At 37.6% G+C, this 26,410-nt stretch overlaps 1 protein-coding gene across 3 annotated transcripts in view; it reads right to left on the bottom strand.

Moving 5' to 3' along the window:
• mindy3 (MINDY lysine 48 deubiquitinase 3) overlaps positions 1-26,410 on the bottom strand; it is a 196,322-nt gene that overhangs the window by 164,772 nt on the left and 5,140 nt on the right. For 2 of the 3 annotated variants that reach the window (XM_051935919.1, XM_051935918.1), the window contains exons 2-4: positions 22,428-22,507; positions 21,564-21,624; positions 6,265-6,444 (exon numbers count right to left, since the gene is read on the bottom strand). In XM_051935919.1, the coding sequence (XP_051791879.1) occupies positions 6,265-6,444; positions 21,564-21,624; positions 22,428-22,507 (321 nt within the window). Of the gene's footprint in view, positions 1-6,264; positions 6,445-21,563; positions 21,625-22,427; positions 22,508-26,410 lie in introns of those variants that run through there. The other variant, XM_051935920.1, reaches the window with a different exon arrangement.

The following is a 26,410-nucleotide window of genomic DNA, read 5'->3' as shown; positions in this document are numbered from 1 at the left end:
TACATTTTACTTATTGGAAAATTACAGCATTCTTGAAGAGAGAACAGTGGAACTAGGATTCCCTGAAATTTGCCATTAATGGTGTGATTTTGGACAGTCAATCTACCACTAATCCCATTCCGGAAGGGCCAAATTTAGAACTGGAAAATGATCTGTTATATTGGGCGGCTGAGTATGATGGCGCCTCCATTAAGTTAGTGTTAGTTACCGGTGGGATGTTTGTGTGTTGGGACAGTCCACCTCTTAGGACGCCATTAGCGGGCTGAAAAAACATTGAAAAAATAAATGTGTGCTTCTGTTGGCCAGCGGTAAATGAGGAGATTTGCCAGTTTTGTGTTTCCTGTTCGAAGTGCCAATTTCAGCAAAGTCCTCGGAAGGACCGCACTCCTCTCATTCCCTTACCTTTAATTGGCATATCATTTGAACGGCTTGGGGACGACATCGTCGGACTCCTGGAACACTCCACTAGAGGCCATAAATATATTCGGATTGATTATACCACACAATATCCAGCAGTCATTCCCATGAAACAGGCTATTTCAAAGAATATTGTACAGAAACTTGTTGGGGTCTTTGCATCATGAAGTACCTATGAACTAAGGAATGCCTTTAACTTTAGATATGTTCAGGGAGCTTGCCAAGTTACTCAAAAATAAAACATTTGAAAACCTCAGTATCACCCTCAAACAGATGGTTTATTAGAGAGGATTAATCAGACTCTCAAACAAATATTAAGAAAGGTGGTTAGAGAAAATGGCAGAGACGGGGTTCAGTTCCTCCCTTTGGTACTTTGTGCTTATTGGGAGGTTCCTGATGCCTCTATAGGGTTTTTCCCTTTTGAACTATTATATGGGATTATTATATTATATATGGCCTAATGGATATCAAAAAAAAAAAAAAAAAACCCACGGTGAAAGGAGGATATACTCTACAGCATCTCACCCAGTTACGTATATGATTTTCAAAAATCAAACCTTTGTTAAAAGAGAATATTGAGAATGCACAAATATTAAACTCTGGGCTATAAAACCAATTCTAGGGACAGACAAAGCCCCTTAACAATGGATGGCTTCACACAAGGCGACAAATCCCCAGGTTATCCAATGACTTTTGGACCTCCAGAAGTATAGATTTACAGTCCAGTATCATCTGGGTTTACACTAATGCCAATGCCCGGTCCCATTTTCACAACTTCTCCGTTCAGGTTGCCTGGGCTAAATGGTGGGTGGGGGTCTTTACAACTTGTTGTACAATATATGCGGATCACAGACTTATGTCCCACATCTCAAAAGTAGTGTTTATTTTTTTTACAGTGCACGTTTTGCTGAAATACAGCTTATATTTTTTTAAACATCTGAAAGCCAAAAGCAGCTGTAACTGTTAGCTAAAAAAATTCTACTAGCAACTATTCGGTGACAGAAGTGCAACAGTTCAGCTCTACTGTGTAGACCTTAGCGAGTGTTGCACTTTGAGTTTTGTGTTAGCCTAGTTGTGTCTTCTGTAGATGTTAGCGGTTGCTTCTACTCAGTCTCTCAGCTTATATTTACAACTTATTACATTTCGTAAGTAATTATGAGTGGAAAGAACAAGTTCCACTGTGGTGGGCTGGCGCCCTGCCCGGGGTTTGTTTCCTGCCTTGTGCCCCGTGTTGGCTGGGATTGGCTCCAGCAGACCCCTATGACACTGTAGTTAGGATATAGCATAATGGATGAATGAAGAGCAAGTTCCAACAAGATAGTGGACCAAACCAATATAAATGGTTATCACTAGAACCAAAACATGAAATGCCATTCGTGAATTGTACATTGAAGGTATATCAGTAGGTGCATAATTTGTAATACAGTGGAACCTCGGTTTGCGAGCATAATTCGTTCTGGAAACGTGCTCGTAGTGCAAAGCACTCGTATATCAAAGTGAATTTCCCCATAAGAAATAATGGAAACTCAGATGATTTGTTCCACAAAACTATTCATATAAAAATGATTAATACAAAATATAAAGTAAAAATACATAAAACAAATTAACCTGCACCTTTACCTTTGAAAAGAATCATGACTGGTGTGAGTGAGTTTCTAAACTCTTGTGGGATTCCACCCAATGGGACGACACGCAGAAGAGTGTCCCAAAGCAATCGCAGTCTCCCAGCGCTGTAGCAGTTCGCTGTAAAAGCGAATCTGAAAAGATCGCAGACATGCTATAAGCACCTGCCGTCGATGGGTGATATAAGGAACAAGGAACATTATAAATGCGCAGGGCACTGCCTGACTGCGGTGTCTGTTTCAAGCTGAATAAAGCTGGTGTTGACTCAGCTTTGTGTCAGTGTGCAAGACGGGGACTCGCACGTCACAGCACACATGCGCGCGTGAGCACACACGGTCACAATGCTAATGCTGTTGTAAACAGTATACGCTCGTACGGATGTTTACTATGAGTGAGGCACGCCGACTCAGACAGAGACGATTGCCCACAATCCCGCAGCAAGAGAGAGAGAAGAACCATCAGCTCAGTTGTGATCACATGACGCTCAGCAGACAAAGAGTATACATACTACTCATACTGCAAGACCTCGCTCGTTTATCAAGTCAAAATGTATTAAAAATTTTTGCTCATCTTGCAAAACACTCGTAAACCAAGTTACTCGCAAACCGAGGTTCCACTGCATGTATATTATATATTATATATTTTGCATAGTTTACTGTCAAATAATGCAAAGAGTACGTGACACGTGTTTCACCCTCATTTGGGCTCATCAGGCGTACACAATCTACTGCTCCCCTCTCAGGGATCGAACCTCGGACGTCAGTGTCAGAGACAAAGCCCCTTTACGCTGTGCCACGGTGTGTGGTTCATTTATTTGACAGCCTGTAGGTCTGGAGTAATTACATTCATTGCATTCGTAGTCCGAGTCTCGACAACCTGAATTTTGTGGGTGGTTACCCATCAGGTAACGCTTGTGGTTGGTCTGCCATTCGGCAAACATCCGCCACGGTGCCCTCTTCAGTTTCGAGAAGCAGATCATGGAATGTTGCATAGAGTACGCTACACGTTTTTCGCCCTAATTTGGGCTCATCAGGCATACACACTGTAGGGCAAAACACGTGTCGCGTACTCTTTCCATTATTTGACAGTACATACATACATACACATACACACATACATACATACATATACTGTTGGCCTAAACCTAAATTGAGGAACATTCAATATAGGGCATTTTTTTTGTTTCTACCAATATGCAATTTAAATTTACTAAGTAGATGCCAATGGCTTCTACTTTCAAGATTAATCTTTAGTGTAAATCAATATTAATTGCTATTTGATATCTTTTATAGACTTATAGACTATGCTGTAAGCTTTGTTTAAGGCTACTACTTTAGCCCCAATTTAATTTTTTTCCACTTATTTGTTTTTACCTGTACATTTTTCAATAAGGGTTTTCTTTTTTCAGTATAACACAAAAACATTGACTTTACTCATTTTGTTAATAGCGGTGCACATAATAATTATTAGTGCTCCCGAATAACAACTCGGGAGTCTTGAATTTGATTTCCGGTCTAATCACGAACTGCGGCAAATAAGCACATTCTTTACATCTTTGAGTGTTTTTTTTCCCCCAATACCCCAGGCTGAGGCTAGGGCTAGGGATCTGCACTGACAATCGGAAGGTTGCCGGTTCGAATCCCGTAAATGCCAAAGGAGACTCTGCTCTGTTGGGCCCTTCAGCAAGGCCCTTAATCTGCAATTGCTGAGCGCTTTCAGTAGTGAGAAAAGCACTATATAAATGCAAAGAATTATTATTATTAAAATAATCATGCAAGATTGATTCTCCACTCTAAATTGAATCTGTTTGAGATAGTGTGGGTGAGCGTGCCCTGCAAGTTATTCAGGATTGATTCTTGAACTGAACCTGATGCTGCAAAATAAGGCTCTGAATTCCTGAAACCCTGAACTGAATTTCATTAAAATAATTTCGGCTGCTGCCTTAAAAGAAACCTGAAATATGATTTTCTATCTTCAAACTGTGGTTGATCCATATTTGCAAAGTCCAGAGTTTTTCTTTTATACTTTTTGCTGGAATTAACATTTCCTGCAGGATGATTCTTCATAATGTCATTATCCATAAATAGGACTTTCCAGTTCTCATATTGCTTATAAATATTTTTATTATTTAAATTAATTTACCTACTTCCGTCTAAACAGGAGCTCTGGTGGGCTGGCACACTGAACATATGCTTTATTTTTTGTCACACTTCTATTGAACTGACATGGTATATCTTCTATACTATCTAATGTTTTTTTCCTGTACCATGAAAAAACAGTGTAATCAAGAATTCTTACATTCGCAACAAATGATGTTTGCATTATTTTTTTCTCAGCCTCATTTTGTGTAGCCTGCATTTTTAAACAACTATATTCAAACCAAGGAGACAGGAAAATAAAAATGTTATGTGCCTTATGTAAAATTTGGGTATTAAGCAGCAAGCGGATTTTTTTTCTCTCTTTGAAATGGAAAGCTACAGTGAAAGCATTTGGCAATAACTATTAGTTAAAAAACTGATCAATTGAGTTAATGTCAACCCTAATGTGCATAGCAGCATGGATTGTTTTTTTTTTTTCCTTTATTGATTGAAATGCACTTAACAAAAGAAATAATGGAAAAATAAGCCATCTGAATAAAATGCACTCCTGTAGTCTGTATGAAGTATCATCGGAAGCTAAAGACAATGTATGTACATGTATAAAACAAATGTATTTAAATTTTTAAAAGTGGAATATGCAGCGGTATTCCAAACATATTAAATCAGTTGGGGAAAAAAAATATGATCTGCTTGCTGTCAATGCATATCAATGGACTTTTATGTTGTGGTATTTAGAAACAGTGATTTAATTCTCCAAATACAGAATCCCTCTCCCTCTCTCATCAAGAAAAAAAAAACATGTTTATTTAAAATTAGTCAATAGGTATCTGCTAAGAAAGAAAATTTGGATATATCAATATTTAAGCGTAAAGAGAAAAACTAAATTCCCCAAAATTTAAAAATTGCCTTGACAAATTTGAATGATATTTGATGTTACAGGGAAAAAAAAAAAAAAGCGGGCACATGTGGCTTTATTTCTTGATATTTGACAATAATAAAGCTGTACTGAGTGAGGTATTCTTAGGCAACGTGTCCTTTTTAGCCTCAGCTGTGATCGCACAGAGAAATGGAGCATGTAGTTCAAGCAAATGAATGCCGCAAGGAGAACGGTATCATTGTACAAGCTGGCACTGTAATCATGCAGAGAAATAGGAATAGTGATGACAGAAAAAGGGCAGCTACCCTGCACACAACAAAGATGAGATGGCGAGCTGTGTGGAAAATGAGATGTGAAATGGACAAAGAACAGTGAGGCGAAACTCAGAGAAGACATGGTTACCAACTGGGCTTCAAGGGTACATGCAGTACTCCCTATTTGGTTGTCACCCTAGTCTCCTCATAAGGAGATATAAAATACATATAAATTCAATTCCATATTGGACTGGCACCAGGATTTGTTCCTGCCTTGCCACCCATACTTACTCAGAATTAAGTCAGCTTAGAAAATGGTATGGTATGTTCAAGAGTTAGGAGCACCAGTGAACTAATAATTAGTCCCTGGGTGGAAAAACACAAAACAAACAAATACTACATACAGAAAAGTACTTAGTTACTTACATAGTACTTCTGATACATCTGATTAATGCTTGCCACTATAACTAAGACCTATTGTCTTAGGAAAGTTTTCGGGTGAGGCCAGGTAACACAGCTAGTGTACTTGGGATGGGGGAAGAAGAGTGTGTGCATGAGACCCAACTTAGCAGAGGTACAGAGGGGTACTGGCAATAAAACAGTATTATTTCCACAAACATTTGTTGCAGATTCAGAATAGTGCTATACATTGCTTCCACTAAATAATTAAATAAAGGAACTGTAACAGTCAAAAGCAAAAAGAAAAATGCATGGCCATTGGTCACATGCTTTTCAATTAACTCATACTTTAAAAGAACTAAAAACATGTTTTATATTATCTAGCTCAAATGGTACTCTGGTGCAGATTACTCCTTTGATGCACATTGGTTTACTGAAACATCCAACAGAATCTTCGGTTTCTATCTAAACCAGTTCATACGCATTTCCCTTGATTTTTTTCGTGCAATAACTTAACTGTAAATTCCTTTACAGCCCACTCCTCGCCCCAATGACAGCTTTACTGTATTATATATTAAAAAGATCTCAGTCTTACATGGTTGTTCATCTTCTAAACGCTGACTGGACTCTGGGGGAGTTTCAGAAATGCTGGCATTGTCTTCAGAAGTTTTTCCTTTTGACCAGGTCACCAGACAGAAGGACTCAGATTTATTAAAACAAGCAGTTTCCAGAATCTCACATAAAGTGAGACACAGAACAGCTTTCCTTTCTTCCTCTGTAAAAGAAAAAAAAGAAAAATCTTTGTAGAAGATGACTTCTATTTTTGTCACCTTAGATTCTAGTACTACGAAAAACTGACTGATACTTTTACCACATGTATTTACAAATTCACGTTGCAATAATGTCACTATTTTGTTCAAATGACCAGCTCAATTATATTTTGTTAAAATCAAATTAGTGTTTTGTGGGTTAATAATTTAATGGGAAATACAAATTTGAAACTTTAAATATAAAAAATATTTTCTTACTGATGTTTATGCAGCTTACAAATCAAACCCGAAATTGCTGAGGCATTTTGCAGGACTACCTTAATTTTATCTGACACAAAGCACTTAACTATTGTAGCTTCAATGATGCATAAAAACTGAGTAACCGATCTAAATGCAGCTGCATATTCAAGACATTTGGTTTTTGTAGGTGAGAAGGTCTGCACATCCAAGGTTTATTTTTTTAAACTGTTATTTTAATAAAATCCATATTCGGTGCCTGTGTAGGCTGGACACAGCAGATGTCTGCTAACATTCTGAAAATGCACCATGCATAAATACTGTGGATGCTTTAAATCGATTGGCTACTTATCAAGAGCGTCCGACTTTCACTCCAAATGATTCAATCTGTGATCAGAAAATTAGATGATCTGAAAGAAACTTTTTTCAGAATCTGCTTTTCTAAACTTCACAATAATTTTGTTGTATTGCTCCTTTACACAAAGTATTATGGTACATGAGGAATCATTTTGCTACCAAACTTCCTGTAAACAGAAACAAGGTAGACTTTAAGAGAAAGTGGAGTAATAAACTGAGAAATGATAATCTGAAGAGTCGTCCTGTGCATGGAAAGAGACAGCAGAATGTGTCAATTTTATGAGTGCACTTGTTAAGCATGTTAACCTTGAATCTTCTTTATAAATGCAAACATTTTATTAGAATTGTGGTTTGTAATTATGGCAAGAATTGTATTTTCTTTTATGGCATGTGCATTATAACTAATTTTGTACAGGATTTTTTAGTGTAAAATGTTTACTTTAAAAGGGATTGTATTTGTTTTAGTACTTATTATGGCCACTTAAACTTAGGCCTACAGAACTTCAATTTGTTAAAAAAAATTAAACAGGTAACGTGTACTTTGCAGTTGAAAAATACCATTTTAATATAGAACATAAGGCTTCTACGTGGCTGGTTAAAAAAAAAAGGAACAGAAACTAGAATCAGCCACTTCTAGTAACACAAACCTGGTGATTTAGACTGATTTATACGGCTAATATCAATTAGAATAAATGGACTTTCCTTGTGAAATTGGAAGGGCCGATGCAACGTGCTATTTAACCCTAAATGTGGAGTCTTCAACAAGGGAAAAAAAAAAAAATCTGATTTGAGTAGTTATAAAAGAATGTGCATGTATTAAATTACATATGCATAATCGCACATATTAAGTTTTGGTAAGAAACAAGTACTGCATTATTAAAATGGTAATCCATATTTATAATTACACCTCAAAAATTATAAATACCTAGCTAATATAGTGAAGGTAAAAAAAAAAAATAAAAAAAAAAAAAACTGTATATACATATAGTAAAAGTATACCTTAATAGTAAAAAAAAAAAAAAAGCTGTAGAACAATTGATTGAAACTGATTAAAACCTATAAATGCAGGTATGCGATTTTTTTTTTTTTTTTTTTTTTTAAAGCAGCCTTGTTTCAGGTAGGTACGTTGCAGAAAAAAATTAATGTGACAGCTTGTACGTAATTATGGGTAGCATTTTATTTTCTTTTATGCCATATATATTTTCAGGAAGTTTTATTTATTATTTTTATGGTCACTGAGCAATAAGCCTACAGAATTTCATTTTGTTAATAAAACATTAACAGTTACCACCTGTGCTCTATAGTTCAATTATAAAAATACACTAAGAAATAAGGCTTATGTGCATCTGGTTATGCGGGAGCTTGGTGCAAAATATATTTTTAAATGGGAACAAGGGGGAAAAAAAGAAAAAATAGAATTGGTATTGGGTCCATCAAGTAGCATGAAACTGGTGATCGGTATCAGCCTTAAAAAGTCACCACTGTGACTCTCCGAGATAAAAAAAATATGCTTCAAGTCCTTCATCTCTCTCTCTCTCTCTCTCTCAGCATCTCATGAGCTCCTATCACTACAACTAACACACATCCACAGAGCCTGTGATACTAGGGGTCAGTGCAGAATACTGGGTGGGTTGGGGACTCTCCCCGTTACTATTCCATCTCCATTTAATAGACAGACACATAATATGCTTAACCCAGTAGTGAAGACACAAACCAAAATTAATCTACCAGAAGAAGTATTTTCAGAGTATCTTCACTATGGTTATATGGTCAGCTAATGCACCCCTCAAATGACCTGCAAGTTTATTTAATTAAAAAAAAAAAAAAAAAAAAAAAAATTAAAAAAATCACACACAATGCATGCGGGGCTCATATCAGGCTGGAGTACTAGGCTGCGTTTCTTGAAAGCATCGTAATACTAAGAATATCTTAAAACCATCTTAAGACTGATTGTTAATTTAAGAATGTTTCTAATATCCCATGGTAACTAAAGTAGTTTGTTAAACTCTTTGTAATCCACGTACTCACTGACCCACTCATTAATCACCATGTGCTTCTTAAATGGGCTTCCTCTTGCACAGATCAGGCAGCATTTGCCAAAACAAAAAAAATTTAAGCTTTTGACTATGTCTGAAAGAGTACAGTGGAAAGGAAATTGGTGTGTGTGTAGTAAAGTGAACTTAAATGAAAACGATGCAACCTCAGCTAACTTAATAAGGGTGTTTTGCAAATGCTCCTGCCTTGCGCTTAGCAATCAAAGTAGATAGAAAGAGTGTTAGTGAAACAAATACATAAGTTTATAGTATGAGCACACTAAGAAAAGAGATGTTAGACATTTCTCCTGACAGCACAATAAGCAGTGCTTATCATCATATATAACAGTAGTCAGTGCCAGTTATATTGGCAAGAGTTCACAATTATAAACATGTTGCTTGCAGCAGGGCTGGCTATAGGTGTGCCTCCAGGCTGGTGGTGCACACAGTGGTATGCTATTCGTCCTTTCAGTTTTTAAAAAGTAATATTAGGCAAGTTTTTGAAAAGTTAACATCTAAAAACCAAAGCAACTATACTCTTATAGTTTTACTCTTTCTTCCTTCCGGAGCTGTAACAAAGACTGTAGGTCTCGGACTGTAGGCTTGAAGGAACTTCCGAGCATTTTTCCATGTTATGGTAGATTAACTCTTTGAGGGCTGAATATTTTTTCCAAAAAACTCAGTTTTCTGAAAAGCACACAAAGCAATGATTTCAACATAAAATGTCTGTTGCTACATGCTGTGGCTGATGTTGGCACATGTTCGGCAACTCTGGTGGCAGTGGCTGCACAGGGATACTTCGATGGCCAGCAGGAATGCACGGTGGGCCGGCTGCCTGGCTGTCTTCGCACAGCCTGCGGGCAGCGGTGGCAATCGCAGTGTGACACAATATGGGTTGTACCTCTTGTCATCAGAAGTGGTGGTCCTCCCAGGCAAACGCTACTGTAGGTGTATCAGCTGCACAAATGATCAACTGGGGACTGTTCAGCTGATGTTAGTACCTCACTTTCATTTTTGATGTCTAGCTCCAACTTGATTAAAAGTCCGACAAGTTGGAATCCGACTCAGTGATAATATGTAAAATGTCCAAGGAGTATTTAGTCTCTCGCCAGATATTGATGCCTTTTTTGAGGTTCTTTGTTCTTCACTACTCATTCAGGGAGTCGAGGTTAAATCAACAAAGCCAAAGTCAAAAAGAAATGTAGATAATTAATGTGACCATAGTCAAAGCCTCTGCAATCTCTTCTGGGTCCTAATGTCACTGCTGTTACATGCTTTTTAGTGGCATACTTAAGCATCACTCCATTTCAACATATCTACAGTATCTATGTAGAATCCCTCAACAGAGAAGAATGTCAGGAGGTAATTTGATGATAAGCTCTAAATTTGGTGTACATATTTACAAGTTTCTAATTCTTCATAATAAACCTTCACCAAAATTCTTGGATTTTGGGTGTTTAAATCACAGCACATGACCCATTCATTTCATTCATTTAACAACCATAATTTTAGGCTGAGTTTATAAATGTCACAAAATTTTAAACTAAATTTGTGGTACACAGTACAAGCAACATTTATTAGGCAAGGGAGGTGTGAGGGAGGACTCCATTTTACATTAAGTAGTGAATGCTGCATTAATTTCCAAACACAGCCATCAGATGTTAAGACAGATGTGTCAAACTCTCAGTTCACTGGGAGTGTCACAGTCATTGCAGGCTATTTCTGAAATCAATCCAACAAGCAGTTTTTTTTTTACCTTATTCATTTAATATCAGTCTCCCTTGTTAAGGATTCAAGGGGTAAGTATTGTGGAGTGTACATCTAAAACAATGTTTAATAAATTCAGGAACATTATTTAGGCATTTTTCTATGACTAACTTATCCATCAATAAAAAAGGAACCTTAGGACACTTTCACAATAAAAAAAGATGGGTACACATTATTTAAGTAAAACAAAAACAAGAAAAGAAAAAAAAAAAAAAAAAAAAAAAAAAAAAGAGGGTGAAGTTGCCATTTATGTAAAACAATTTGCATGCAAGTGGTCTTCAATTAAATGGTGAGCCACAGCTTATTAAGGATATTTGGATTCCAACAGAAAGTATTAGAGATTGAGGCCTTATATTAAGAGTGTGTTATAGACCACCTAATACAGGCAATAGTTGTTTCAATTATCCCATTATGGAGTTCGTTCAGAAACAGATTAATTTGTGCTTTGTTAGTGCAATAATCTGACCGATCAGATAGGAGTATTAATTGTTCAACTTGCAGTGTTACATAGTTGTAAGAGGAAACAAAATGATGCCATCATAAATAACCTTTTTAATACCCTAAAAAGGAACAGAGGCTTCGCATTCATTCTCCCATTACATTGAACATATTTATGGATGTTTGTTTAAGCATCCATCGACGTGGTTCATACAGTTCACGATCATGGTGGTAAAATTGTATTAACCTCCCACTGAATTGCATACAACACTATGCAATCTGGCATTTCTACTAACAGCTGGAGCAAGTAAAAATTGAGGCAAGTTTCAGATGAAGTATCATGGCATGCCTACACGGGCAATGGAATGAGCTGCTCCATTTGTTAATACGAAAATAAAATTTACTTTGTGCACAAAGCACTGAGAATATGCCAATTAGCAGAATGGGCAAAACAGCATAATTCATTGCTAAAATGGATTCAAGCTAAATTTGTGTCTTTCATTTGCTTTTTGAAGGCAAATTAATATTTATTAGTATAACCCCTAAAATGTGACAAATGTAGTGAAAGCATATACCATATCATATATTTGAAAGGTACGTTGTTGAGTGCAATGTAGTTTATCAGTTACACTGCAGGTGCAGTTAACATCCTACTTCTGGACCTAGTACACAGTAGAAATAGTAACAAAGTCTGATCACTCATATCCTCCAATCAGAAGTGTTTAGCGCCGATATCAATTTCATGTTACTGAAAATTTTCTTTAAAACCTTTACACTAAACTCTTGCACACAAAAAGATGATTTAAAGTTTTATAATTAAACTTTAAATCATTGGGTGTTACTCATTATTTTTTTTAAACAAAATATTGTGTAGAATGTTCAAAGATGATACAAAAAAAAATTCCTTAAAATACATACGTTAACTAATAAAATATACAGAAAATATTAATCCATAATTTATATGACAAATGAAAATTAAATGCTTCTCATATTACAAGCCATTACTGGTTTTAATTTCTTCCATAAATGTACCTATCTGAAACAAAGTTTCATTAAAAAAAAAAAAAAAAAAAAAGCTTTCTCCATTTGTCTAACACAAAAATAAATACATTCTCACAGATTGATCCAATTACAGGCATATAAAAAAAGTTTGAGAACCCCTCTCAGCCTGCATAATAATTTACTTTCAAAAAAAAGGTAAAAGTGGTATGTCTTTCATTTCCTAGGAACATCGGAGTACTGGGGTGTTTTCTGAACAAAGATTTTTAGTGAAGTAGTATTTAGTTGTATGAAATAAAATCAAATGTGAAAAACTGGCTGTGCAAAAATGTGGGTTCCCTTGTAATTTTACTGATTCGAATGCATGTAACTGCTCAATACTGATTACTTTCAACATCAAATTGGTTGGACTAGCTCGTTAAGCCTTGAACTTCATAGACAGGTGTGTCCAATCATGAGAAAAGGTATTTAAGGGTGGTCAATTGCAAGTTGTGCTTCCCTTTGACTCTCCTCTGAAGAGTGACAGTATGGGATCCTCAAAGCAACTCTCAAAAGATCTGAAAACAAAGATTGTTGAGTATCATGGTTTAGGGGAAGGCTACAGAAAGCTCTCTGAGGTTTAAACTGTCAGTTTCAACTGTAAGGAATGTAATCAGGAAATGGAAGGCCACAGGCACAGTTGCTGTTAAACCCAGGTCTCGCAGGCCAAGAAAAAATACAGGAGTGGCATATGCGCAGGATTGTGAGAATTACTATAGACAACCCACAGATCACCTCCAAAGACCTGCAAGAACACCTTGCTGCAGATGGTGTATCTGTACTACAATTCAGCACAATTTGCACAAAGAACATCTGTATGGTAGGGTGATGAGAAAGAAGCCCTTTCTGCACTCACGCCACAAACAGAGTTGCTTGTTGTATGCAAATGCTCATTTAGACTTTGCTTTTGAAGAAAGTGCTTTGGACTGATGAGACAAAAATTGACTTGAGTTATTTGGTCATAAAAAAAAACACTTTGCATGGCAGAAGAACACCGCATTACAAGAAAAACACCTGCTACCTACTGTCAAATTTGGTGGAGGTTCCATCATGCTGTGGGGCTGTGTAGCTAGTTCAGGGACTGAGGCCCTTGTTAAAGTCAAGGGTCGGATGAATTCAACCCTATATCAACAAATTCCTCATGATAATGTTCAAGCATCAGTCACAAACTTGAAGTTACGCAGGGGTTGGATATTCCAAGAAGACAATGACCCAAAACAGTTCGAAATCTACAAAAGGCATTCATGCAGAGGGAGAAGTACAATGTTCTGGAATGGCCATCACAGCCCCCTGACTTGAATGGCATCGAAAATCTATGGGATGATTTGAAGCAGGCTGTCCATGCTGGGAAGCCATCATATTTGACTAAACTGGAGAGGTTTTGTATGGAAGAATGGTCAAAAATACCTCCATCCAAAACCCAAACACTCAGCAAAGGCTATAGGAGGCATCTAGAGGCTGTTATATTTGCAAAAGGAGGCTCAATTAAGTATTTATGTAATATATCTGTTGGGGTGCCCAAATTTATGCACCGGTCTAATTTTGTTATGATGCATATTGCATATTTTCTGTTAATCCAATAAACAGAATGTCACTACTGAAAATATTACTGTTTCCATAAGGCATGCCATATATTAAAAGGAAGTTGCTACTTTGAAAGCTCAGCCAATGATAAACAAAAATCCAACAAATTAAGAGGGGTTCCCAAACATTTTCATATGACTGTACTTGATATTGGCAGTTAAATACTGCTTAAAAGTAAATACACATAGGCTTTTAAAGGCAGCATGAGCTCAAGCGCATGCAGAAGGAACTCAGAGTCCAGCTCAGGGCAGCGAAGGAGCAGTACAGGAGAAAGCTGGAGCAGAAGTTGCGAATAACAGCATGAAGGAAGTGTGGGATGGGATGAAGATCATCACTGGCTGCAGCTTGAAGCGGGGTGCCGCCATCGAGAGAGACGTGAAGGGAGCAAACCAAATGAACAACTTCTTTAACAGGTTTGACCACCCTAACCCACTCTCACCCTCACCTCAGAGTACTGCACCCTCCACCCATCCTTCTGCTGATACCAGCATAGGAGAGACATCCCCACCCACAATTACAGCAGTGCAAGTGAGCAGAGAGCTGAGGAAACTTCATGCCAGGAAAGCAGCAGGTCCAGATGGAGTATTGCCACGACTGCTGAAGGTCTGTGTGCTGGAGCTGGGGAGTCCTCTACAGCGCATCTTCAACCTGAGCCTGGAACAGGGGAGAGTCCCGAGGCTTTGGAAAACATCTTGTATCACCCCAGTCCCAAAGGTATCACGTCCTAGTGAGCTGAATGACTTCGGGCCCGTCGCTCTGACGTCACATGTGATGAAGACCATGGAGAGGCTGCTGCTTCACCACCTGAGGCCACAGGTCCAACACGCCCTCGACCCACTGCAGTTCGCATACCAGGAGAAGGTGGGAGCAGAGGATGCCATCATCTACAGTCATCCCTCACCTATCGCGGGGGTTATGTTCCAGAGCCCCCCGCGATAGGTGAAAATCCGCGAAGTAGCGACCTATATTTATTTTATTATTTATACATATTTTAAGGCTTTATAAACCCTTCTCACTCTATTGTTAACCTTTTCCACACTCTTATAAACACTTCCTATGCTCTTAAACACTTTCTACATTCTTAAACACCGCAGACCAACACTGCACACAGCACGCAGCGATCAGACGTCGATGTGTCTGCACTCGTTTTGTGAAGGGGGGCAGCTGAACTCGCGCTGAGCAGAAATGGACTTTGTGCTGCTTCTGCCAAAATGCCTGCTTGTCGCTCTGCATACTTTTGGAAGGAGGAGGAGGAGTGGGGGTGTGTGAGGGCTGAACGCACGTTCGCTCAAATCACCCTCCCCGGAGGCACAGTACGCTCCTGCCACTTCGCATTGTCAAGGGGGTGGGAGCTGAATGAATGCTAAGGAGAAGTGGACTTTGTGCTGGCTTTGTGCTGCTTGTCGCTCTGCGTGTCAATAATTTAAAAGCCTGTACAGCACCTATTTTCCTGTCTCACTGTCTTGTCTTGCGTGAAGTTAAAATGTTTTATAATAGTGAGATGTTACTCATATCCTTAGCCCGACATCCACATATCATATGTGTTAACAGTGTGTTTTTTAAGTTTACATGTGTTTAAAGCATGTGGGATGGGTACTTTAAGGCTTAAACTATAAAAATGTTTATTTGTATGGTCTTTCTATATCGCGGATTTTCTCCTGTTGCTGATGGGTCTGGAACATAACTTCCGCGATAGGTGGGCAATCACTTGTATTTAAAAACCCGCGAAGTCGTGAATCCGCGAAAAGTGAACCGCGAAGTAGTGAGGGATTACCGTATATGCTACACCGATCCCTCTCCAACTTGGACAGAGGCAGTGGTGCTGTAAGAATTGTGTTTCTGGACTACTCTAGCGCGTTCAACCTCCTTAGGGACAAGCTGACAGAGATGGGAGTAAATTCATACCTTGTGGCATGGATTGTGGACTCTCTTACAAACAGACCCCAGTATGTGCGTCTCGGGAATTGCAAGTCTGACATTGTGGTCAGCAACACAGGAGCACCGCAGGGGACTGTACTTTCTCCGGTCATGTTCAGCCTATATACATCGGACTTCCAATACAACTCGGAGTCCTGCCACGTGCAAAAGTTCACTGACGACACTGCCATCGTGGGCTGCATCAGGAGTGGGCAGGAGGAGGAGTATAGAAACCTCATCAAGGACTTTGTTAAATGGTGTGACTCAAACCACTTACACCTGAACACTAGCAAAACCAAGGAACTGGTGGTGGATTTTAGGAGCTCCAGGCCCCTCCTGGACCCCATGATTATCAGAGGAGACTGTGTGCAGAGGGTACAGACCTATAAATACCTGGGAGTGCAGCTGGATGATAAATTTAGACTGGACTGCCAATACTGATTCTCTGTGCAACACAGGACAGAGCCAGCTATACTTTCTTAGAAGACTGGCGTCCTTCAGCATCTGCAATAAGATGCGCAGATGTTCTATCAGATGGTTGTGGTGAGTGCCCTCTTCTACGCGGTGGTGTGCTGGGGAGGCAGCATTAAGAAGGACGCCTCACGCCTGGACAAACTGGTGAGGAAGGCAGGCTCTATTGTAGGCATGGAGCTGGACAGTTTGACATCTGTGGCAGAGCAACGGGCACTCAGCAGGCTCCTATCAATTATGGAGAATCCACTGCATCCACTAAACAGTGTCATCTCCAGACAGAGGAGTAGCTTCAGCGACAGACTGCTTTTACTGTTCTGCTCCACTGACAGACTGAGGAGATCGTTCCTCTTCCAAACTATGCGACTCTTCAATTCCACACGGGGGGGGCTGTGGTAAACGTTAACATTATTCCAAGTTATTGTCTGTTTTTACCTGCATTTTTATTACTCATTAATTTAATATTGTTTTTGTATCAGTATGCTGCTATTGGAGTATATTATTCCCCAAGGGGAAATTCACAAAGTATCTATCTAGAAGTTTTAATCACATTTTAAATCACTAATTGCACTACAGTTTTTCTGCTGTTAAAATACACATTTAGTATATTTATACAGGATTGTTTCTTCTTTTCGTTTCCACTGTACCAGCTAGACAGTACTAATTTTTGACATGTAATTGATAATATTGATTACAATTTTAATTATGCAGTGCTTTTCTTTTCAAAACTTGAGTGCAAACCTTTAAAAGTCATACATATTTCAAATGTTCAAAAGATATTTATTAAGAAGATACAAGGCTTACTTGCTTAACATGTTTACAAGTAAAATAGACAAGTTTTGATGTTAATCTAATAAGCCTCGTTTACTAAACTGCAATTTCAAATTATTTTTTCTCTTTTTTTTTTCCATCTGAAAATGTGAACAGCTGTACAGTAATTAACACAATCTTGCTCACTGTTCAAACTCAGACAAGTAGTGTTTATTTTAATTAAAGGACAAAAATTAAAGTAGCTTTTCTTGTAGTTTGCTAATTGCACAGGAAGACTCCTCAGATACCTTTTTAAAAAAAGTTAACTACTCCACTTTCTTTAAAGTAAAGGCTACCTTGCTGCTGTCTGTTTATAGGAAATTCACAGCAACAAAAAAACAAAAAGGACATGTGCTACCTCACTAAATTACACTAAAGCTTAGAAAAGCAGACCCTGAAAAAAAAATCAGTTTTTGTGGTTGACCAATTTAACAATCAGCTCTTCGTAGTGAAAATCGTCCAAATTAGATTGCTGGCTGATTGATAAAACATCACTACAGTGATCCCTCGCTATATCGCGCTTCGCCTTTCGCGGCTTAACTCTATCGCGGATTTTATATGCAAGCATATTTAAATATATATCGCGGATTTTTTGCTGGTTCGCGGATTTCTGAGGACAATGGGTCTTTTAATTTCTGGTACATGCTTCCTCAGTTGGTTTGCCCAGTTGACTTCATACAAGGGACGCTATTGGCAGATGGCTGAGAAGCTACCCAACTTACTTTTCTATTTGTCTCTTGCGCTGACTTTCTGTGATCCTGACATAGGGGGTGTGAGCAGGGGGGCTGTTCGCACACCTAGACGATACGGAGGCTCGTCTAAAAATGCTGAAAGATTATCTTCACGTTGCTACCTTCTGTGTGCAGCTGCTTCGTGAAGCGACATGCTGCACAGTGCTTCACATACTTAAAAGCTCAAAGGGCATGTATTGATTTTTCACTGTTTTGTTTTTCTCTGTGTCTCTCTCTCTCTCACCCTGCTCCTGACGGAGGGGGTGTGAGCTGCCGCCTTCAACAGCTTTGTACCAGCGGTGCTTCGCATACTTAAAAGCCAAACAGCCCTATTGATTTGTTTGCTTTCCTCTCTGTTTCTGACAGCCTGTGCTCCTGACGCGCACTCCTTTGCATTCTTTTAATTGTGAGACAGAACTGTCATCTGTGTCTTGTCATGGAGCACAGTTATAACTTTTGAAAAAGAGACAAATGTTTGTTTGCAGTGTTTGAATAACGTTCCTGTTTCTCTACAACCTCCTGTGTTTCTGCTCAATCTGTGACCCAAGCATGACAATATAAAAATAACCATATAAACATATGGTTTTTACTTCGCGGATTTTCTTATTTCGCGGGTGGCTCTGGAACGCAACCCCCGCGATGGAGGAGGGATTACTATAGTGCCTTCTTAATACTGATCTCAAAACACTGGCATGAAAAGTGTATTGCTACAAAAGAATCTTTGCAAACAAAAACATTCTGAATTATTATTTTTTTTCAATTATTCATGCAATAATGATATAATAGTGTTTTAGTTTGAATACTGATTTTAACTCAGCCACAGGGAATACACAAACCAGTGTTTCTTCATGCTGGTCCCAAGCCCGGATAAATGGGGTGGGTTTTGTCAGGAAGGGCATCCAGTGTAATATTTTGCCAGATCAATATGCAGACAATACCAATTTCCATACCAGATCGGTAGAGGCCGTGTTAACAGCGGCCACCCTCTCAGTTACACATCGTGTGGATGCAAATGTAACACATCACATGAAAATTAAAATCTGTTTAAATTGTACATCCATATCCCCATACGCTAGCGGCAGAACCACAAAGAGGGTAGCACATAGCAATGGCCAGCCTCTCTCTCATATATATATCTCTAGATAAAACATTAATGCCCTGGCAGTGGCAAATAGCTTTGATTTTATATTTGATTTGATTACATTAATGTTTAAGTTGAGATTTACAAGAAATATTTTAACTGCTACTATGTAAATGGAATACTGCTGTTAAAAAGCACCTTATTTGTTTAAGGTGTTTGCAAACCAAATGCATGCAATAGACTACTTTTGAGTTCATTATTGAATTTTGCACATAATGAGATTGTTGCGATTGTCTGCAATTAATTACGATTATTTTCGCGATAATTTGTGCTTACACTACCTTTAATTGCCTGCCAGTTGCATTTCAGATACATTGCATCTCCAAATAAACCTTATACGCACTGTTATGTTTGCTAAGTTTTAAGGTTTAGAGAAAAAAAAAAAAAAAAAACACAATTTATGTGATGGAAAACAATTCAAGGGGGCACTGCCAGTTTTAAGAGCAGCAATTTAAATGTCATAAAACTCATTAGTCCTAGGTTAAACTCATTCAGATTTTACAATAGTTAGATTGTATCACTGTCAGTGATGTCGTCATGTCAGTTTCTGACTTGCTTAATCCACACTAAAGTCATGGGGAGTGCTGGAGCCTTTCCCTAATAGCAAAGGGCGCAAGGCAGGAACAAATAAGACACACTGCGCCAATCCAGTGCAGGTCGAATATACAGCAATTTAGCAAAGGCAATTTGCCTAATCTGTACGTCTTTGGACAGTGGGAGGAAACTGGAGCACTTGGAGGAAACCCATGACAACATGCAAACTCCAAGCAAGGAGAAGCCAGGATGTGAACTAACATGTTGCCCATAATACATAATGATAAAAAGTAAATACTTAAGACTATCACAATGCATCCTTTAGTACATACAATATATCATGTACGAAGCATTCAAAGGTTCAGTGTGTCTAAATTTATGTATCACATAGGTAATATATATTTCATCCCGATATGTACTGGCCACTCTGAGGCAAACCGTTAGAAGAAGTTAAAGATGAAAAGTATTCCAACATATGGCAGATATGTCTGGGAAAAGGTGAATTATAGAAACCATTTTTTTTAAATGAATGAATGCAAAAAGTTTTCTGACACACTGTGTACAAGACTCTCTTTAAAAAAATGAACTTACACATTTTAAATATCATTTTATGCAAACATTTACATGTAAAACTTTAAAACTGAATTGAAATAAAAAGACCTAATATTTACTGTATATACAGATTATCACTTTGGAAGGTGAGCCAGGGAAATTAAAAAAAGTAAACCAATATTTGTGTAAGGTAACAACATTCTTAAAACTGCTTAATCCACTTTAGAAGTTTGGGGGCCAGGGGGTTATTCCATAAGCCCTGGGCACAAGACAAGACATATTCTGGACAGGGTACCAGTCCTAAGTGGGGTCCACTCATGAACACACCATCACTCCCATAACAGCCAATTTGGAATCAACCATTAATCTACGTATCCTGCCTGTGTTTAGGGTTGCGGATTAAAAATGAACTACAGTTTTTGTTTTTTCTATAACTCAACCATACACTGGAAACATGCATAGATTATTTTCTTATCAGGATAATCTAAAAAACAGACAAGTTAATAGTGGCAACTTGTACTTTCCTCCTCCATTTTCCATTATTCAAATGTCATTCGCTTACTTTAGGACAGGGGTCTCCAACTCTGGTTCTGGAGCACTACTGTGGCTGCAGATTTTCTTTATACCCTTACCCTAATAAGTGACCATATTTTATTGCTAATTAATTCTTTGGCCCTAATTTTAATTAACACGCTATTTAAGACTCAGACCTCTTAATTATTTATATTTTTTCCTTAATTAGCAGCAAAAAAAAAAAAAAAAAAGGATACAGAACAAGCTAAAACACAACCAGCAACCTGGGTGTATTACACAATATCTGAAAATAAAGAAAAGTGAAGGTCTCAGTAATGCTTATCTACTCGGGTCCACAAAACAGAAAAATATAAAATAAACAGTTTCTGAAATGACTGCTGTGGCAGAATGAGGGCACCAGCAAGCCTTGGAATTAAATAATGGGTTTAATGAACAAGAATTGGCTTCTAACTTAAAAAACTGGTTGGAGTAAAAGCGTGTCCAGTGTTAGGCTTTAACTTAGCTGGTCATATGCTGGCTTACTACATATCTCATTTCTGTTTGGTACTGTTTAATGAAAAAAAATGAAGCAATTCAAAGGCGGAATCTTAAAAAAATAAGTTAATTAAAATGAAGGCAAAAAGTTAAATAGCAACAAAAAACTGGTCATTAATTAAGAAAAGCATTACAATGAAAACCAGCAGCCACAGTAGTGCCCCAGGACCGGAGTTGGAGACTCTTGCTTTAAAGGAACCAAATTGAGTAATTTTTGAAATATACAGTATATTCCAAACCAAAAGTTTCTATAAATTTTTACAAAGAACACTTAGAGGTAGCAGAAAAGAATACATTTCAAGAGGTGAAACACTGTAATGCAAACTATTATTTCGGAATTAGTACATCCTGGAAATACACTGAGAAATGTAATTTTAAAATTATACATATTTTTCCATTGTTTTTTATAATAGTTTATGTCAAAATAGTTACTATTTAAGATTTACCTGAACACTCCCTCCAGTTTGAGTTTTCATTGTTGAACAAAATATTTTTCAGAAGAAAAGCCTGTCATAAAAAATAATTAGTTACATATAAACATAAAAAAAAAAATACAAATTTCTATGTAAATAAATAGCACAGGAAAAAAGTGTACTACATTGTCCTACAAAAAAGATCAATGAGCAAACTGGCACTGTACAGAAGCTGTGCAGAATAGTGAACAAGACATTATCTGCAAGCAATGTGCTCAATATTTTTTATCTGAAAAGCTTTCTGAAAATTCAATAACAAAATTTTTGTTCCCAACGTCACAAAATTCCAAGAGTGTAATTGTAGCACACAACACCTATGAGGTTAGTTACATAAAGATTCAGCACCACAGAATGCCCACATTATCAGTCACAAAACACCCATCGCATGAATGGTCACACTATGGTTAAGATTAAGATTGCATGAGGTTTGACTCAAAGGGTGTTTCTTGACTGACGTTGTGGGCATTACATGACCTACATCATAGGTCTAACTGCAGCCTGCAGCACCTATCTCCAATATTGAGCATTTGTGTGGAACTTCTGCAAAAATTCAGCATCTACATCATGAACTCTTCTTAAATAGGCAATTTCATCAGCAGCACTTTCCAACCTATATCAATCTATGGGGGGTGTGTGTGTTTTTGATCTTCGTCATTTGAGGAGCAACATGGCAAAACAGTGAGCAGCTCTAGTATACCAAAGCTCCAGTCTTCACACATCAGATTTATATGAACAACAATTAATATTAACATTTCATAAGGCGTAGTGTATGTTATCTTTCAAAAAGTAATGCACATTTTTGTAGAATTAATTTAACGTTACAGAAATTGAACAAACCTGGACAGGTGCAATCAAAGCACAAGGACCACCTTCAAATTGTTCTAGAGCTGTTGGTTCAGATTCACTGAAAACAAATCCTATAACAAAAGAAGAGTTACGTTAAACATTATCCTCCCAAAACAGTCCTTTAGTGTTGGATTTTCACTCTACATAATATATAAGCAAAAAAAATAAAAAAAATAAAAATAAAAAAACCATGAATAAACTTATTTCACATTCTCTAATTTGTGTGAATTTGTACTGCCTGTATAAGAGAAAACTTTTTTTTGGAACAAACCAAACAAATAATAAAAAAAAAAAAATCTGCATTAGTGACATTAAAAGATAAATTAATTACCATCTGTTAGGAGTTTATTATATAAATGCATTAGAGTTAGACTATTACCTCAAAATGTAATGAAAGATCCAGACCTACTTTGACACAGTTTATTTAACCTGACACATCTAGAAATAAGCTGAAGGTGTTTCACAGTAGAAGAATGACCAACAGATGTCTGCCAACATAGTTTAATGCATTTATATTTCCAAGAAAACTGGGACACATGCTTTTTCCTTTTTTTGTATAAAAGAAGTGTGCATATCTTTTACTGTTTGCTTACCTGTTACCTGGTCAAGAGAACTGATAGATTAACCTGACCTTGCATACTTCTGTATAAAGCACTTAAAAAACGTTTTTTTTCTCCCAAAAATTTAAAATACACCTTTTAAATATAAATTCCCGAAGGAATAAGAGCAGAGTTTACAAAAAAAAAACCAAACAAAAAAAAAAAAAGCAAAAAATGTGTAGCAAATGATTAACTGGATTGTTTCCATCTCAAATGGCAAATTATAAAGGAGGAAGACTGCTCACAATATACTTCAAATAATATTCAGAGCATGACGATGTTTTGTGCAATAAAACCAAATTTATTTTTAAAGATCAACAATTTCTTTCAAGACAGAATTTTTCATGGAATCCAATATCCCATTTAAAGAGATTATGGCAGAGAAATTCCAATTTCAAAGTAAAGCATGAACTTGAATTTCTACTTACTGGTAATAATAGTCACATTTCATGATTTTGGACCTATTAATCAAAGTTGATGATTAAATACAGCAGACTATTGACATGTATGCAATCAAATGTGTGATCTCTCAAGACTCTAAAAATGCATATTGAGGCATTAAAACAGCATGGGCAGTTAACACAGAAGAGAAAAATAAGGTGAGGTGGGTGAGATGGGAATGATGTCATGCAGGAGGTCTGCGAGACAGTGGATTGGAGCAGTGGAATTGAAAAGACAGGCACTGAGATTTGTGTGTGTTCCCTCGAATTTCATCTGAAAGCTGCACGAGTATCGCACAGATTGTGAACCCACTGTTCTAGTCAATAGCTACACTGATAAAGGACTACTATAAACCAACAACTGATGAACATTTTGAGTTACACTTGTTAAAAAAATGTGAGATAATTAAAGACAATCTTTAAAAAAAAAAAAAAAAAAAAAAAGTTTAAAGAACTTCAACCTTCAAGGCTGATGTGTACCTCGGGTACACAGCATGGAGGCCCCCAGGGAGCTGCACACACCAGTTTGAAAAAATCCCTGATTTACAATACCATTGAAGACCTCTCTCTCCCATACATCGATCAATAATCCGGACAAAAATTCAAAAGTGTGATACCATGTGAAGGGGATCCCTATTTGAGGACTACTTTCATTTTCCCCCAAGTTAAATAAAACTATTTGTCCCACGGAACAATTTTGGCTTTTTACAGAAACTCATTAAATTAAATAATAAAAAACACACACACACACACAGTGATATTACCAACCCAGCAAACCACAGCATTGAAAATTTCAGTAGCCATCACAGTTGTAGAAGTTGTGAAGGAGGTTACATTAAAGTAATAGTCTACTAAAGAAAAAATGGCCTGCTCTGCCCTATTTCAATATAGTTCTTCTGTGTTATGCGCTCAGTCCAGCCTATCATGGTTAGGTTGTTGGACTTAAGTGCAGCATTTGACACCATCGACTATTCTATTTAACTGCACAGGCTAGAAAATGATGTTGGGCTTACAGGCACCGTGCTCGCTTGGCTTAGTTCTTATTTATCAAATCGATTCTAATATGTACAGAAATGTGCTGATAGTACTCCATCATTATACACAGAAGTTTAATATGGTGTCCCACAGGGCTCAGTACTGGGACCTTTACTGTTTTCACTTTACATGCTTCCACTGGGATCTCTCATTAGGAGACAATGTTAATTTTCACTTGTATGCAGATGACACCCAGTTATACCTTTCATTTAAATCAAATGAAGTTTCTCCGATGTTGTCTTTAATTAGTTGTGTTAGTGAATTAAAGGAGTGGGTGAATGAGAACTACTTGTCTTTAAACACAGATAAAACAGATGTTAATTGTTAGAGGGAATGACACGGATCATAACAATATTTTGTCATCATTTAACTCAGCTGGAATCCCCATTAATTTTACTGAATCAGCCCGCAATCTAGGAGTTATCTTTGACTCTAGCATGTCATTTAAAGTGCATATTACAAAGTTGTCCAAATCATGTTTCTTCCATCTTAAAAATGTCAGGAAATTAAGGCGCTTTTTAAATAAACAACATTCTGAGATATTAATTCATGCATTTATTTCTAGTAGGATTGACTACTGCAATGCGGTGTTCACTGGATGTTCAAACTGTTCTCTATACAGCCTCCAGTTAATCCAAAATGCAGCTGCAAGAATTACTACAAGAACAAGAAAATACGAACACATAACTGCAGTTCTTAAATCCTTACACTGGCTCCTGGTTAAGTTTAGGGCAGATTTCAAAATCCTCCTTTTAACATATAAAGCATTAAATGGCCAAGGTCCGGCTTACTTGTCTGAACTTATCATGACTTGCAAACAAGAGCGCACATTAAGATCTCAAGATGCCGGTCTGCTTATGGTTCCAAGGATTAGTAAAATAACAATGGGAGGTCGAGCTTTTAGTTACAGGGCCGTTAACCTGTGGAATGGTCTGCCTGCTACTATAAGAGATGCCCCTTCGGTATTAGCTTTTAAATCCCGGATGAAGACTCACTACTTCAGTTTAGCATATCCTGACTAGAGCTGCTGATTAACTGTACAGACTGCATCTCTGTTGTTAGTCATTAGCACTAAAATATAAGTAACATGATAGTATCCAATTATAACTAACCCTCACCTATTCGGTTTCTCTTCTCGGTACTCAAAAGTGGCACTTGGGGCCACGGCCAACCTGTGAAGTTGTTTTGCCTGCATAAGGTAAAGTCATCCCTGATGGAGGATCGCAGGAATCGTGGAAAAGAGGGGTCCTTTCATTGGATTGGCTGGCCCAGCACTGTTTCAGCCGTGGAATGGCCAAATGGGGGAGGCCGCTTGATGGATGAGATCTCCAGGACTAAATATATCCAAATCTTATTATGTGATATCATCTACTGTTAAATTCTGCTCCGTACTTCTAAAATTTTTATTTTTATACTGTACTGAGGATTTGTTCTATTCTGTGTATTGTACTGTATTGTATTGTATTGACCCCCTTCTTTTGAAACCCACTGCACGCCCAACCTACCTGGAAAGGGGTCTCTCTTTTAACTGCCTTTCCCAAGGTTTCTTCCATTTTTCCCTACAAGGTTTTTCTGGGAGTTTTTCCTTGTCTTCTTAGAGAGTCAAGTCTGGGGGGGCTGTCAAGAGGCAGGGCCTGTTAAAGCCCATTGCGGCACTTCTTGTGTGATTTTGGGCTATACAAAAATAAACTGTATAGTAATAAACTGTAATACAATATGCATTGTATTGTATCATTGATGTGGACCCCCAAGTACTTGTAGCAATGCACCACCTCCACTCCCTGAATAGTAACTTGTGTACAGGCTCTTTGGAGTCAAAAGTCAATACCCAGAGACCTCAGACCACATGTACACACGTTTGTGCTCAGTTTTGCAAACAGGCACCCAGTATCAAAGCAGT

This window comes from Erpetoichthys calabaricus, chromosome 13, assembly GCF_900747795.2.
Source record: "Erpetoichthys calabaricus chromosome 13, fErpCal1.3, whole genome shotgun sequence".
Classification (NCBI taxonomy): domain Eukaryota; kingdom Metazoa; phylum Chordata; class Cladistia; order Polypteriformes; family Polypteridae; genus Erpetoichthys; species Erpetoichthys calabaricus.
The sequence above is the reverse complement of the archived record's forward strand: the minus strand, read 5'-3'. Positions and strand labels throughout refer to the sequence as shown.